This window comes from Rhinolophus ferrumequinum, chromosome 8, assembly GCF_004115265.2.
Source record: "Rhinolophus ferrumequinum isolate MPI-CBG mRhiFer1 chromosome 8, mRhiFer1_v1.p, whole genome shotgun sequence".
Taxonomy (NCBI): Eukaryota; Metazoa; Chordata; class Mammalia; order Chiroptera; family Rhinolophidae; genus Rhinolophus; species Rhinolophus ferrumequinum.
Genome location: NC_046291.1, coordinates 4594237 through 4609377, shown reverse-complemented (window position 1 = coordinate 4609377; position 15141 = coordinate 4594237). Strand labels below are relative to the sequence as shown.

General features: G+C 50.5%; 1 protein-coding gene across 7 annotated transcripts in view; it reads left to right on the top strand.

The window, feature by feature from the left end:
* Positions 1-15141, top strand: part of SH3BP4 (SH3 domain binding protein 4) — an 85379-nt gene that overhangs the window by 54646 nt on the left and 15592 nt on the right. For all 7 annotated transcript variants that reach the window (XM_033112459.1, XM_033112453.1, XM_033112458.1 and 4 more), the window contains one exon: positions 11726-11973. In XM_033112459.1, the coding sequence (XP_032968350.1) occupies positions 11856-11973 (118 nt within the window). In that variant the 5' untranslated portion in view covers positions 11726-11855. The remainder of the gene's footprint in view (positions 1-11725; positions 11974-15141) is intronic.

The following is a 15141-nucleotide window of genomic DNA, read 5'->3' as shown; positions in this document are numbered from 1 at the left end:
TGCAGTGGCTATGGAGGTGTAATTACCCATGGCCTGCCGACATCCCACTCATCCTTCAGGAATGTGTAGTGAGCAGCCGTCAGGCCATGGCCTGCCACTTTGGGATCTTAGAAAAGAATGTTCCGGAAATGTGGAGGCAAGACCACATTTTGCGATAGAGGCCGTGACCCTCTGTTTTGGGAGCTTCACTTTCATTTGCTTCTTGGAGTTCCGGTTGTATTCAATGTGACAGAAAAGACAGATGGGGACAGGTGCGCTAGAAAGCGGGAGGCCACACCCACAGAGGAGAGGAAAAGAAGGTTCTGAGAAGGTGTATCTGTGTCCAGACCTTTTTCTCTTCTAGCTTCTGGTGGTCTGTCAGGTTCCTGGGGCTTCCATAACAAAGAACCACAAGCTCAGGGACCTGAAACAACAGAAATGCATTTTCTCACTGTTCTGGGGGCCAGATGTCTGAGATCAAGGTCTGAGACCGAGGCGTCTGCAGGTTTGGTTGCGTCTGAGGCCGTGAGGGAGAGTCTGTCCCAAGCTGCCCCTGGGTCCTCCCATCTTCCCTCTGTGCCCAGACTTCCCCTTTTTATTACATAAGAGCACCAATCCTATGGGACGAGGGCCCAGCCTATCACTCCGTCTGACCTTGATCCTCTGCAAAGACCCTATTTCCGAGCAAGGCCATATTTGCAGCTTTTAGAGGTTAGGACTTCAACACCTTTCGTTGGGGCAGGGGGAGGAACGACACGATTCAACTCGTAACAGAAGATGTTAGAAAAATGTGAGCATACGTGACTTCTCAGTGTCATCCCTTCCCTGGCATGGTGGCTTTTAGGTTTTAACCAAAGGTACTTACTTGCTGTGTGCATGGCTTGCTGTGTGACCCTAAAACCCGAACCCTTTGGTCAGGCCTTAAGAAGCTGAAACAAATGGGAAAGAAGGTGCAGTGAATATTGTTAAACCTTCATTACACACAACCCACAGCTGTAATAATTAGCAGTGGAGCTGGGATTTAAGAACTGATTAGTGGTTTATAAAGGAATGATACTAGCCCATGTAATAAAGCACCTAGAAACCCAACAGGGTTTCACTCTTTGCCGCAGCTTCCAAACCACGTGGTGCAATTGGGAAGCTGCAAAGCCGTGTGAAAAACACGGGGGTGTCTCACAGAGACTTAGCGCATGTGCGGATAAAAAGCACAGGGCTTGCGCGTGAACTAGGACCTACGTGACGAGCTGTGTGACTTCTGACCTCTCTGGAGCATCAACCATGCGCCGTGTGTGTGCAGTCTCACATCTGAACCTTTGCTGCTGTGGTGCCGTCCTCTTGCACAGGGGGACAGCGAGGCACAGAGGTCAGGGGAGCGTTGTTGCTGCGTTGTGAGGGGTCACATGGGGCCTTTCTGAAGCAGTGACATTGACCTGAGACCTGTGACACAAGTTGTCAGAAGGTGACGTTGGGGGCGGGGCGGGGGGAGACAAAGCTTACCTGCCAGAGGGAACAGCCAGTGCAAGGGCTGTGGGGCAGAAATGAGTTAAACTCAGGAAACGAGTGCACCAAGGAAGAAACAAGGTCATGGAGAAGCAGGTGGGGCCAGGTCAGGCAGTCCCAGTAAAGAGGTTAATTAGACTTATCAGAAGTACAGGCATGTGCCAGTGGAGAGTTCGTTCGTTAACTAAGGAGAATGGCTTCGTTGTGTGTGTTTGGGTTGGGGGTGAAGGGTGTGGGGCCACGGAGACAGGTGGCAGGCTGCTGTGGCGAGCCCAGGTGAGAGGTGAGGTGCTTAGATAGGGCAGGCAGGAGAGGGAAGGGTCAGGCCGACATACTGTGGAGGTGGAATTGATTGGACCTGCAGAATCGACTGATTGCGAGGGCAGAGGTGAAGCTTTGGGGCAGAAAACCTATGCCCCCGCTTCTCCCCCTGCCCCCCAAAAAAGCCTAATTTACTCTTTGTCTCTTTACAGAAAGGGTTTTCCAGTCCCTGCTCTACCCTACCCTGGAACTCGCTTTTAAATAAAGGGAGACCCACCATTTTTCTGGAAGAAAAGAGAATAGTATGAAGATGTCAGTTCTCACCAATGCCATGCCAACAATATCCTACTGGGGTTACTTTGTAAAGGAAGGAAGAGGCGGGAAAGCATTTTATTAAATCATTCTGAAATTCACTTGCAAGAAAAAAGTAGGAAAAAATAACTGATAGGAGATTTTGAAATAGAATGGTTCGTGGAAACTAGTCCTTCCAGACAGCCAAACGTGGTAAAGCTACTAGTGTAGTTAAATAAGGACTGATGTTGTTACAGACATAGTCTGACGAATAACACAGCATAGGCCAGATTCAAACCCCAGTGTCCACACACATTTAAAATGCATTAAGATGACGTCACATCAGTCAGGAGGGGACACATTGTTCAGGAACCCAGGCAGGAGTAATTGCTCAGCTGTTTGCCAATTAATTTTCTAAGTTCCTCACTGAGCAGCAAAATAAATTCTTTGTGCATTAATGTCAGTACACAAATCATTTTTTTAAAATAAAGAAGACTAGATGTGCATGTTTATCAAATTTTTATTAGGGAAGGCCTTTCTGGGCTTCATGGCGAAATAAAGGAAAGATGGGTGCAGTTGCATGATTGAGACTTGATCAAGTTAGCAAATGGATAGAAGAGCATCGGAGTGGGGAAGATGTTTGCAACCAATATGTTGAATTTAAGTCTGTCATTGAGCAAAGAATCCAAAATGAGAGTCACAGAGTAGGAAATAAGATGTAGAAGATGTTTGAAAACACTGCTGGCTGGTGGTCAAAGGAACGTGTGCATTTGAGCTTCGATGATCCGTCCCCACATGCGGACTAGCAGAGCTCTCTGCCCGGCCTGCTGGCGAACGGTGGGAAACGGACATCTGCTGCTGTTGAGAGTAGAAATTGCTACAAGTTTCCAGGAACGTGTTTGGCAGTGCTTCCTGGTCTACTGGACGGTGGTCCTAAGAAAATAATCCAAAATGCTCGGGAAGATTAGGTATAGAGACGGTCACAGCGCTGCCATGTATAGCAGCAAACATTCGGGAGCTGCTGGGAGAGTCAGGGTCAAGTGCGCTCCCTCTGCAGAACTGAAAATAAGGCTCAGACAGTCTGTTCGGACCGAGTGCATTTCTGAAACTTGTTTCATGTTGACTTTGTCCCTTCTCGAATCTCCTTTCTACCTGTAACAATTCTACACCCAAATCCAATTTGTGTGGGGTTTTCCCCACATCACCAATTCTCCAACACCAACTGGGTATCTTCGAATTCGGCTCAATTCTGACATGAGCTACCGGTCACCACAGGTGACGGGCTCAGTCCCACAGGACTGCCCTCCCCCCACCCACGTCAGTCAATCTCGCGTCCAGGTTGTCACCTGTGCTTCTGACCGACTGGTTATAGACAGGAACTTCCAACGACCCTCTCCTTGGGGTCAACCGATTTGCTAGAGTGGCTCACAGAACTGAAACATTTACCTGCTAGATTACGGGTTTATTATAAAAGGACATAACTCAGGAACACCCAGGTGAAGGAGATGCATAGAGCACGATATGCAGAGGGGACATGGAGCTTCCACAGTCTCTTCGGGCTCACCAGTCTCGCCAATCTCCATGTTCACCAACCCAGAATCTCTCCGATCCCCTTCCTTTTTGGGTTTTTATGGAGGACTCATTACACAGACATGATTGATTAGATCATGGGATTGGCAGTGGATCCAACCTCCAGCCCCTCTCCCCCTGCAGAGGTCAGGGACTGAAAGTCCCACCCCTCTAATCACGTGGTTGGTTCTCCTGAACCAGCCCCATCCTTAAGTGCCCTGGAGAAGTCCAAAGCTCACCTCAGCAACCTAGCAGAAGATAGTAATACTTTCGTAATTCTCTTTGCTTAGGAAATTCCAAGGGTTTTAGGATCTTGGTGCCAGAGGGGACGACAAGCACCAAATACGTTTTTCTTGATAAAAATCACAGTGTCACAGTCAGGTAGCCTGTATTTTCTAGTTAGTAGAGTCCTAAGGCCTGGCGTCCCTTTTATTTTCATTTAATGGCAAATGAGTCCCCAAAGCACGGAGCTGAAACGGAGACGCCTGGATTTAGATGCGTGGGGGTGAACATATCGTTCAAGTGTTTGAAAGATTTCAAAATCAACCCCTCACGTGGCATACGTTTATATCTGCTCAGAAAATGGCCTTGAAAGGTTGGAAAGACCCCACTGGCTAAGAATGGAAGTTTATTTTATGAAATACATTTTTAATTACAGCAAGTAGAAGGCTTAAGAAAATTAAGATGAAGAACAAAACTATCCATACCTTTGCCCCCTAGACATAAGTAAGCATTTTGTGTGAAATTTCATCTTTTTTTCTAGCAACTATACAATTTTTAATACAAAGTGGAATAGGACTTGATTGTCAAATTTGTGGGTTTAATTTTTCTTGATATTATGTTGTGTGGATTTTCCATCCTATTAAATATTAGAAAGTGAATTTAATGGCTTTGCAGCCGTCCGTGGAGATGGAATGCCCTTGGGTGTGAGCAGTGCTGTGAATGAGGCATTTCATCAACATCTTTGATTTCCTGAGGACGCGGATGTTTGTGGGGCAGTGGGATGGGAGAGAGAGTAAGGGTCCCGTCCTCTCTCATTTCCTTAAGGAACATTGATGAAGTGTATAGATTGGTGATCGGTGTATTGTTCTAGACATTTTGCTTAGTAATGGGTGGTCACCGTAGGTCTTATGAAAGCCGTTCCTTCCTTCCCTCCCTGAAGTCCAGTGGTTGCTGACTGTGCTGGAGGCTAGATCCTCCGGAAACTGGTGGGTGGAACTGAGCTGATTCCCTCTCATGGCTGACAGGTAGCATCACCCAAGTCAAGTATGGAAAGGCACCTCGGGAGCTGAGTCCTTACGTACAGGCTTCTCCCCTGGGCAGTACCAGGGCCCGCCGCGGGGTCCCTCGGATCAGTAGACCAGGCCCCGTCTCCTAACTGTTGGTTATTTTTCAGCACTACCAGTTCACTGGTTCAACCAGCGGTGGAGTTTTGCAAGGGCTGTCGCTCATCCTCGTGTCCCTTTTGGTGGCAGTGGCTCCGGCCGTGTCTTCGCGGTGTTAAATTCCTATCTCGAACTTGAGCGTCAGCCATGGCGTGTGTGTATCAGTGTCAAGAACTGTCAGTTGAACCAGGGGCAGCATTCGGCCTCAGAAGCTGCCTCCCTTCCCTGGCTGGTTTGAATCCAGCGTTTTCATCTGAGTCTCACAAACGAGCCTCAGAGAAAACCCTTTTGATAAAAAACAAGCCTCAGTTTCTTCATCTGTATAGTGGGTGGCTCCGGCGTTTCTCAGAGTGGTATCTAAGCTGAACCTGACAAAATTAATTCGTAAGTTTATGTACACTAGAAAAGACATGTCAGTATATCTTGTGGGTAACCTAATAGCTTCCTCTTTAAAGCAACAGAAAGCTGCCTTTAACATAACTGCCTAGAATAAACTTAAGTTGACAAAGGAGAATAAATAATATTTGATGTTTTTTTTTTTCTTGAGGAAGACACGAAATCAATGACTCATGTTTGGAAACCACAAACTCTTCCAGGGCTGATGTTTTGCAGTCCTGGTGAATGTGTCAGGCGGGTCAGCCCTAGTGAAGCGAATGGGATCCCATCCATCACTGTTAGAACTTCTGCAGAGATGATCACGCTTTCTCTTTCTAGTCACTGGCTGGGGACCAGAAGTATTTCTGGCCTGGGCTGATCACAAGATCCTATTTCACAGCCTGCATGCTGCCAGCTCGCTCTCACGGGTGGGCTGGCCTTCCCCTGTGACTCAGGGAGGCAGCCCACAGCCACCATCGTGATGAGCTTCCCCCCCCCCCCACCACCACCATATCCCATGCTAGATGAGCACTTGACAGGCCACCCGTTGGTTAGTCTTTGAACTCCTTCCCATTTTCAGCAGCAGGGTGATGGAACAGATGAAAAGCGTCCACGCGGGCTGTGATCGGCCAACGAGATGTCTGGGCGTCCAGTCTCATGCGAGCCCAGGAGACATCGTGGAACCCCTTCTCTCTTCTTGGTGTCAGTCTCATGTATGTTGTTGTCCCAGCTAAATGCTGAGTGGTAGAGGGAAAGGACCGGGTCCTGCATGGCCTAGTATCTTTGGTGGTCGCCCCAAGTGCACTGGTTCTGAATAAGTGTTTGAACAAAACATTTGTCTGTTCAACAGATGGCACCGAACGCCAAGTTGGGCCAGACAGTGTGTTTGCTACTGGGGGATTATAAAGATAGAGACGCCATGGAAACGAGTGTAGTTGTTAGGGAACTAAGAAATCACGTGCAGAATCTCAGCTCTGATGCTCAGGGTGAAAGCAGTGAATGCGCAGTGAAGACGACGGGTGCATCCCAGGAGAGCTCCAAGGGGAGATGGAGTCCACGTGCCGCGGCGCTGTTTGACGGGGTTCCTCTCACATGGGTAGGTTTCATTGTAGCAGAAGTTGGGAGGCCCTGTTGGGTCTTCAAGAGGGTGGGGTGGAGAGAAAGATGACAAAAGTTTGGGAGGTGCCTGGGAGGTTTTGGAGCCAGGTCAAAGAAATGGTAGCTGTCTGACAAGAGTGCCGGGCATACAAAGGAAAGCGTGATACAGACGTGGAGAGCAGGCTAGTGCGTGAGGGTCTGGAAAGACAGAGCAGGAGCTTTGAACTGTCTTCTGCAGACTGGGGAGCCTCTGGTGAAGAGCCTGAGATGGTTGACTTTGCCCGAGGAAATGATGGAATTGGTCCAGCAGGCCACAAGGAACAATCCCTCAGCTGGGCGTCCAGTCGCCTGTAGGGACAAGGCCAGGTAGTAGAAAGCTCAGGCTGCAGAGACCCTCCCCAGCCCTCCTGGCCCCCAGCCACAACCCTCTGATTCTCCAGACCCAGATTTTCTGACTCTGTGATTGACCCCTGCAAACATCCCAAGTGGTTGCACCAGGTCCCTGCAGCCATCACACTTTGCACAGTGAAACAGCGAGTGAGTGAGAAGTGCCCCACCCAGGTCCTTCCCCCACTCCTGTAGAGCCTGTGGGCAGTTTTGAGTCATCAGCGTTGGGTGAACAGAGAAGGGCTTGAATGTGTGTGCATGGCGCACAGAACCTTCCTTCTCCTCCGAGTTTTACACGCTTGTGTTTGTCTTAGACATGGTTGCTGAACACGACTGCTGTTAACGTTTATTTCTGTCCCCTGGACAGATGTTCAGCATGGAGCCTTGTTCCTAGAGGTGGATGCTCAGCGGGTGTTTGCTGAGGTGATGTGATGCCCACCTGCCCGGGGGATCCCCACCTGGGATGCTCACCTTTCTCAGACTCGGGGCTGGGGGCGTGGTTCTGCCCACAAACCGCGTCTCTCTACCCAGACGGCCTGCTCAGGGGCTCCAAACCACGGTCGCCCCCCCTTCAACTGAGCTCAGTTGTGGAACCAAAGTGAAAAACACTGCAGACGACACTGGTAAATGAGGCCAGTGCGCCCTGGGGACACTCCCATGCGGCTGTGCTCTTTTCACCCCAAAAGGAGGCAGCCCTCCTTGAGACCACGGGGCAGCACTTTCGTCCTGTGCTCTAGGTGGACACAGAAAGATTCTAGAGGTGCGGCCTCTGTCGCTGGGAGGAAAAGGCCCCCAAGGTCAGGGGAAGGGTCGAGTTTCACCGTGCAGTGCAGGGCCTGTCTCGTAACCGGAGACTGTGCCTTCCCTTCCACGGAGGGAGAGCCTGGAAAGGGGACACCAGTCACGTGCTGGCTTTCCACTTGGGCTGTTGCCCAGACTGGCCGGGTCAAGGGTCAAGAGGCAGAGAGATGGGGGTGCTGGTTTAGAGGCTGCGGATGGGCCTCCCTCCAGGGCTGTTGGTGTCGGAGGGAAAGTGGGAGTTAGACATTTGGAGGTGCACAGTTGCGCACCCTCTGCCTCGCTGGGTCACTGCCAACCCACCTTCCTTCCGGCCTCAGTGTGACTCTGAAAGGCGGTGTCCCCCACGGGCCCCTGCATTGCCGGTCAGGAGCCCAGGGTGTTGGGTTTCAGACGGTTGCTTTCAGGAGGACAGGTCAGCGGGGAGGGGTGTCTTTGGGTGATTTTGCTCCTCCGGGACACACTGTTTGGGGCGTGAGTGAGGTAGGCAGACGTGATGGAGTTTCTGTGACAGAGCCTGGTGACGGCAACCACCGAGGGTGGGTCGAAACTCATGCTTGCTTTTAACCTGGAGGAAATCTGATGAAATCACCATGACACTCCTATTCCAGAATTAAAATCCAACGTGCAGAATGAGTCATCGTGAACAAGGCAGGAACACAATTCTCCAGAGGGGGATTCAGAGCCCTCTTTATGCCCGGGTCCTCCTGCAGACGGCCTTCCCACGGCACCCTCAGAGGTCATGGCCACCAGGGCACCTGGCAGGTCGCCTACGCAGTCTGGGCTCATGAACCTGCTCGTGATCTATTGTTTTTCCTGGTTCATTTGTTTTTTCATTGTTCCTCGGACAGGACGTTGGCAGATAGGACCCCACAAGAATATTCTGTGGTTCATGAAGTCGGCACGGGGAGCCGAGGGTTTTTGAGTTTGCCACCAGAACCTGTAAATAATTCTGCCTGTGCACAATGTCGTGTGTTCAGAAGCCAACCTCCCAGTTTCTGGGGAGGAGCTAGAAGCGGGCCCTTTTCTCTACATGAATTGGCCTTTGGACAAGAAAAGGAAAACTCATTAGTTATGAGTCAGTACAAGTAAGCTTTAATGCCCCTTCCTGACTTCCACTAAAGAAAGCAGCGAGCGTTGGCGGCTTCACCGAGTCCAGGCGTGGTCAGCAGTGGGTGTGGGGTGGCTGTGACAGCCTGCCCTTCTCTGGTGTCCTGAGGTCCAGTGCTGGCCGCCTTGGCCAAGGGCGCATGCAGCTGCCGGCTGCCCTGGAGAGGGGACCGACCCCTGGGGCCAGCGGGTGAAGTCCAGTCCCTCTTGAGGGGTGGCCACACTTGTAGGTCATGCCATCTAGGTATGTCCAAGGTGCCCACCCAAGTAACCCATCCGTGTTTTAGGATGTATATAACTTGAAGTTTCCAGAATAGGATGGGATTCCTAAATTCAGCCTGCTGTATATAATCAAGTCACATCAGCCATTTAGGAGACACTTGGCACTTGTGATTTTTGGCTCCTTCAAGGAGGTTATCTCAGGGATACCAAAGGATTATCTCTGAGGCCTTCATCTTTATTTAAATACACAGCCCACCTGGCCTGGGCACAGCTTCCTCCTGGCAAGGAGAGAAACATACTCCTGCTGGGGTAAGCATCCAGGGCTCTGTGTAAAACACACCTGCTGCAGTGTCCGGAGCACAAGAGATGGTCAGTGTTTTGTCCACTACAAGCTGCGTGCTGTGAGACCAAATCTACACTGTGCAAAATACCTCCCCAAAAGGGGAAGACAGGCAAGCATTCAAAGTCGTTTGGCAGATATTTGGACTCATGGAAATATGTGGATGTTTAGACCTGGTTAACTAACTGGACAGTGAAGATTGTTGTCTTTATGACAGCGGAGTTCTAAATCCCATTTGATCCCTTCAAACCAAAGTCCATCCACCAGTCTGAGTTTTCCTCTCCACAAACAGTTGGTCCTCAGGTTGTTCACACTGCACCTTCTCGTTCATTCATTAAGTGCAGACACGTAAGAAGCGCTGGGACATCACTTGACGATTACCTGTTCCTTGAATGGCAACCTCTGTGAGGGTATCTTTGTGTTTTTGAAAGGACTGCGGTTCTCTTTACATAAACGGTTAGCACTTTTTGGCTCTCCACTGACTCAGGGTCATAACTGTGTCCTCCCAACAATAATAAAGAAATATGATCAGTCTCCCAGAATTCCAGGCTTTCTGTGATTCGTCATGCCCACACCCGTAGGGCCTGCTCTGACCCGGCTGCCTGCCTTCTTGGCAGTGACAGGGAAAGCAAGAACCTAATCACTCTGGAATGTTTGCCTCTCATCTGCCAACCTCCAGATTCTTGCAGGTGCCCTCTGCAAAGCCATCCTGGCATCCTGTAGGTGTGTGAGCGAGCTCTTGGCCACCACTCTCCCAACCGGGTAGAGTCAGCCCCACCCAGACTTCACCCACATCATCTGTTGGGAGCGTGGCTGTCTGTGCAGGGCTGTGAGGACGGGGTGGGGGGTCTCGTCCCGATGTTTCCTGTCCTCGCCGTGTCCACCTACATCCCACTGCCAGCACTGGCGCTCTCAGTAGCCTGCCTAACCTGTGCCGGTAGTTTTCAAAGATAAACGGCATTGCGGCTTCCATCTTTCTCATCTGCAGCCAAAGTTCTCTTTCTTAGGAACCTTCTGTGGCTTCCCAGAGTCTCCAGGGCAACGACTGAACCCTTCACCAGGACCAGGGCTGCTGAGCCCCAGCTGAGGGCCAACAGCCACCAAGCCCATGCTCCTCGGTCCAGGCACCCCACGTGGGTTGTCTTATTCTGCACACAACTCACATCAGGACAGTGGTCCTAGTACCCCCACGCTACCGTAGGAAAACAGGCGTCACGGAGCTGAATATTAAACATAAGACCATCCCCGGAATGGCAGGGTGGAGGCAGACCTGGGGCTTCTCACTGCACAGCCGGCTCTCCGTCATGACGCTGCCCAAGAGCCTGAGGGAGGGTGGCACTGGACAAGCTAGTCACCCTGACAGCACAGGGACTGCAGAGGGCAGTGTTGGGTCCCTGGGGGCCCTCAGTAGGGGTGATACACTGGGTCAGAAGCTGCATTTCCACCTGTCTTTGGATAGCAAAGCAAAGGACCTCAAACCAGGTCACATGAACCCAGTTATTTTGAGGTGAAATTCTGCCCTCAGGTTCCCAGCCAGCTGTGGCCAGCTGTGGTGTGTGTGCCCTGTTCTGTGGGAGAGCAGGTGAAATTCACAGCTTTGATACTGGCTGGTCCTTTTCCTGTCCGTGGACGCTGGTGATCGTCTGCTCACAGCCAGTCATTGCATCCATCCCAGAACCCACTAAATGGCTGTGTGCACCTTCCCAGAAAGAAACACACGGAGGTCTTGGGAGTGATTCTTATGTTCTTTCCCACAGAAACTTCCTGTACTGGCTTAGTAAGGACACATGGCTCAGTAAATACAGGGTCACACCTGCCTAAGTTACACGAAAACACCTCACATATGCAGATGGCCACTTGGGTATTGTACTTACGGTTGCTTATTGGGGTCCAAGGAGGGTTTAAGGAGACTGGACAGAGTGTGAGAGGGCTGTGCTAAGTGCCCCCCGCCCGGCTGGCCCGGCACAGCCGTGGCTGCTCCTACAATGGAACCAGCCACTCTCTGGGCAGGCGGAGATTTATTTCTCCTTTCCTGAACCTGGAACTAGCAGTGTAGACTGTACAGATCCAGTGTCCTCCTCTTTGGCTGGAATGCATGGCTGGCCAGGTGCTAGAACAAATGTCACAAACCCCACTGCGCCCCAGGAAGACAGGGTGCCCACAGCAGGCCAGGCAGCACCACTGGGCTGTGGGTACCAAGAGCACTGAGGACGTGAGCATGAAGTGGGCACCGCGCCCAGCGACGGAGCCCTGCTCTGCTTCCCTGGGCCGGGAAAAGGACATGGGTCTGTCTTTATTGGAATGGCCTTTGGAAGAAAGAGGAGCCCCATTTCCCATAAAATTACTGTTTCACCCATGTTACACTTGCTCAAGGGAAATTCTGTTTTTTTCCTCCTTTCTCTACTTTTAGGAAGAAGCACATTACACAGTCGACACCACCGTGCAGCATGATTGCTTGACACAGAAGCTTAGCAATTGCTGGAAAAACTGGAGGAAGAAATATGAAACTGTAGTAGTTCACCCAGGAAGAGACTTTGAAGATGGCAGCTCAGCGGATCCGAGCCGCCAACTCCAGCGGCCTCCCTCGGTGCAAGTCCGAGGGGACCTTGATTGACCTGAGCGAGGGCTTTCCAGAAACAAGCTTCAACGATGTCAGAGGTGAGCTCCTGGGGACAGAACTGTGGCTGAGGGAGGGGGTCGGGGTTGCAAGTGCTCGAACACCCAAGGACATCCTACTGAAAGGCTGCCAAGTTCACTTTCAGGTCATTAAAGGTGAGCTCTCTAAACTTCATGTTATAGGTTCAGCCCTGGAACGATAACCACTTGTGTTTGTTTTGGGATTTTGTTTTTTTGTTTTTGATGTGTTGGGAGGTTTTGAATTTTCCCTTTAGTAATGAAATGTCTTTATACAGAATAATGTTTGTTTTCTTTTTTTTTTTTTAATTGGGGAACAGCGTGTTTCTCCAGGGCCCATCAGCTCCAAGTCAAGTCGTTGTCCTTCAGTCTAGTGGTGGAGGGCGCAGCTCAGCTCCAAGTCCAGTCGCCATATCAATCTTTAGTTGCAGGGGGTGCAGCCCACCATCCCATGTGGGAATTGAACCGGCAACCCTGTTATTCAGAGCTCACGCTCTAACCAACTGAGCCATCCGGCTGCCCCTCCGGGGACTCAGCGACAGCTCATTGTCTTCAATCTAGTTGTGGAGGGTGCAGCTCACTGGCCCATGTGGGAATCAACCGGCAACCCTGTTAAGAGCTTGCGCTCTAACCAACTGAACCATCCAGCCGCCCTTTGTTTTCTCTTTTGATATGGTTTGGTGACATTGAGGTAGGGAGCTTGGGGGAATAGAAAACTAGGGGAAAAGGAGACTGGATGAATTATTGAGAAACACCAGAAAAGTAAAAGGGTGGTCTGGGACAGCGGTCAGCAGGCTTTTTCTGCAAAGGGTCATATAGGAACTATTTTAAGCCTTCCAAGACATTTGGTGTCTGTACAGCTATGCCACTCGGCCGTTGTGGCTTGAAAGCAGTCATGGAAGAGAGTAAACAAATGGACGTGGCTGTGTTCCGATAAAAGTGAACTGGCATCTTAAGATGACTAACCTGGAACTGGGAGGTCTGTGGGCGGAGCTGGGCTGCCTGTTACTCTCTAGTCCTGACTTCCTGTTAAAACTTTATGGTTCCAACTTCCAGGAGAGGCATTTATTTTATAGGGGCCACCTTTGGAAGAGGTCTCTTTTTGCACGTGCACGGCTGACCAGGGGTACACGGCTGGAGGCGTGCGTCCTCACACTGCTGTGGTGGTTTCGTTTCTTTTTCTTTCCCAAATAAACCCTCTTGTGGTGGACTACCCGGAGAATTATTGTGTCCAGTCAACAGTTCCAATACAACTTTATTTACAAAGCCAATACCTGCTTTACAGGTGGCTCCCGGGTTTTTAAGCGCCCTGTGCCTGTGGGTTTCCCTGATATCCGCAAAGATGAGGAGAAAAGCCACCCTTTTGGTTGCCGCTGGTGGGTCATCCGTCTTCCTCCTAGAAGCCCGCCCTGACCTCACTCGGCCATGGTCAGCGTCTGCTATGAGCAATCCTGGTGCCGTGTGCCTCCCCGCCCCCCACCCGCCATCATCATCATGAGTTGACTTTTCCGCATGTCAACCAGCCTCTGTTGAAATCCCCGTGGTGCAGTAGGACCTTCCCCTTTGCTTTTATGTCTGTAGCCCCTGGCACAAAGTCAGCTAAATGAGCAATTCTTGAAATAAACTGCTATCCCCCAGATATAATTGTGACCTCTCCCCTGCGGTACTGACAGTCATGTCCATGCTTCTCCCTCCCGCTTTATCCTCCACGTTTCCTCTTCCTCTCCGCACCTCTGCGTGTGGCCCAGAGCATCACGTTTAAGGTTCTTCAAAAGAAGGCTGACACCGGGAGTTGGGAGACTGCTGATAAGGGCAGCACAGGTACTGGGTGTTGCTCTAAATAATTGAACCATTTATTTTTCATAGACTGATAACGAGCATTATTTTCTGACCTTAGCCCAGCTAATCACACTTAATGCTGGAGAGTGTGAGTATAAATTGTGGGCTTGAGGTCAGAGTCTTGAAACAAGGGGCAGAGAGTTGAATTTTAACAAACAGTGACACTGATCTGGGAGGAGCTACTATTCCTAAAAAGAATATCACAACTTGGGGTGGTGGGGAGACAGAGGACAGCCTGGGGTATGAGGAGGGGCTGGTTAGTTCCTGGGCGGGGGGTGCCCACAGACCCTCTGGGTTCGACTGTCCAGGGCAGCATTGCAGCCCAGCCGCTCCACGCAAATCCGCACGGTGAACAGGCTTCAAGGTGGGAATTTATTCCAGCCGAAATATCAGCTGTGCAACCTTCTTCCTCTGCTGCGTGTTTTACCTGCATAAGAACTGAGGCAGGAGGGTAGGAAATGTACTATTCAGTGCACTGAACTTCCTGACACCCGGGGAGCGAGCGGTTCTGTATTAAAATCAAGGTGGCTGTGAATGTGGGCAGCACTCCCCAGAATTCAAGATGGAACTCGGTGGAGATTTTCCTGCATTTGATTGGATGGAAGTCCCTGCCGCCTGGGGTCCCCAGGCGCTCTGTGGCGGTTGACGGGTGGGGGCCCCTTCTGGAAGGGACTTCACACCGCTGTCCACCACTCGGGGGGGGCCCTGGTCGGAAGGGGCAGCTTCCCAGCCTGGTTCTTGAGCGGAACATTGACCTCAGGCGAGTGCTTGGAATTTTAAGTGAAACTTTTTATGTTTCAGTCTGGTGAGACTAAAGTGATAATTTGCACTGATACGTCTTCTTAGGGTATCTACAAAGCCAGCTTAATCGCTTTGGGGTTGTTGTTTTTTTTTTAATTAAAAAAAAGAAAACATTACGGTAAGGGAATTATTCTGGGGGAACATAATAGCGATATAACTTTTGAGGGACTGTAACAAGATTTTAATAGCTTGCAGGCTTTCTTTCATTTTCATTTGGTTTTAATTTTCATGTGACATTTTCATTAGCTACGTCAAGGAAACGAACGCGGTTTATATGACTGGAGCCTGTGACTAGACAACGACGTGGGGGCGAAGGTCTTCTCTTACCCCTAACCACAGCCTGACCCTTCTCCCTTCTTCCCACCTCCTCCTCGAAGCCATTTCCTGTTACTTGGCTGTTTTTTATGTAGTCCTCTCCCTTCCTGGTTAAGTGATTTCTCTTTGGTGTGATTTTGTGGCGGGGGAGGGGCATTCTCACTTTGCCTCTCTCTGGCCACCGCCTTGACTCAATAGCAAGGATGGATGTGACCTCTCTGTTACAAGCAGCAAGAC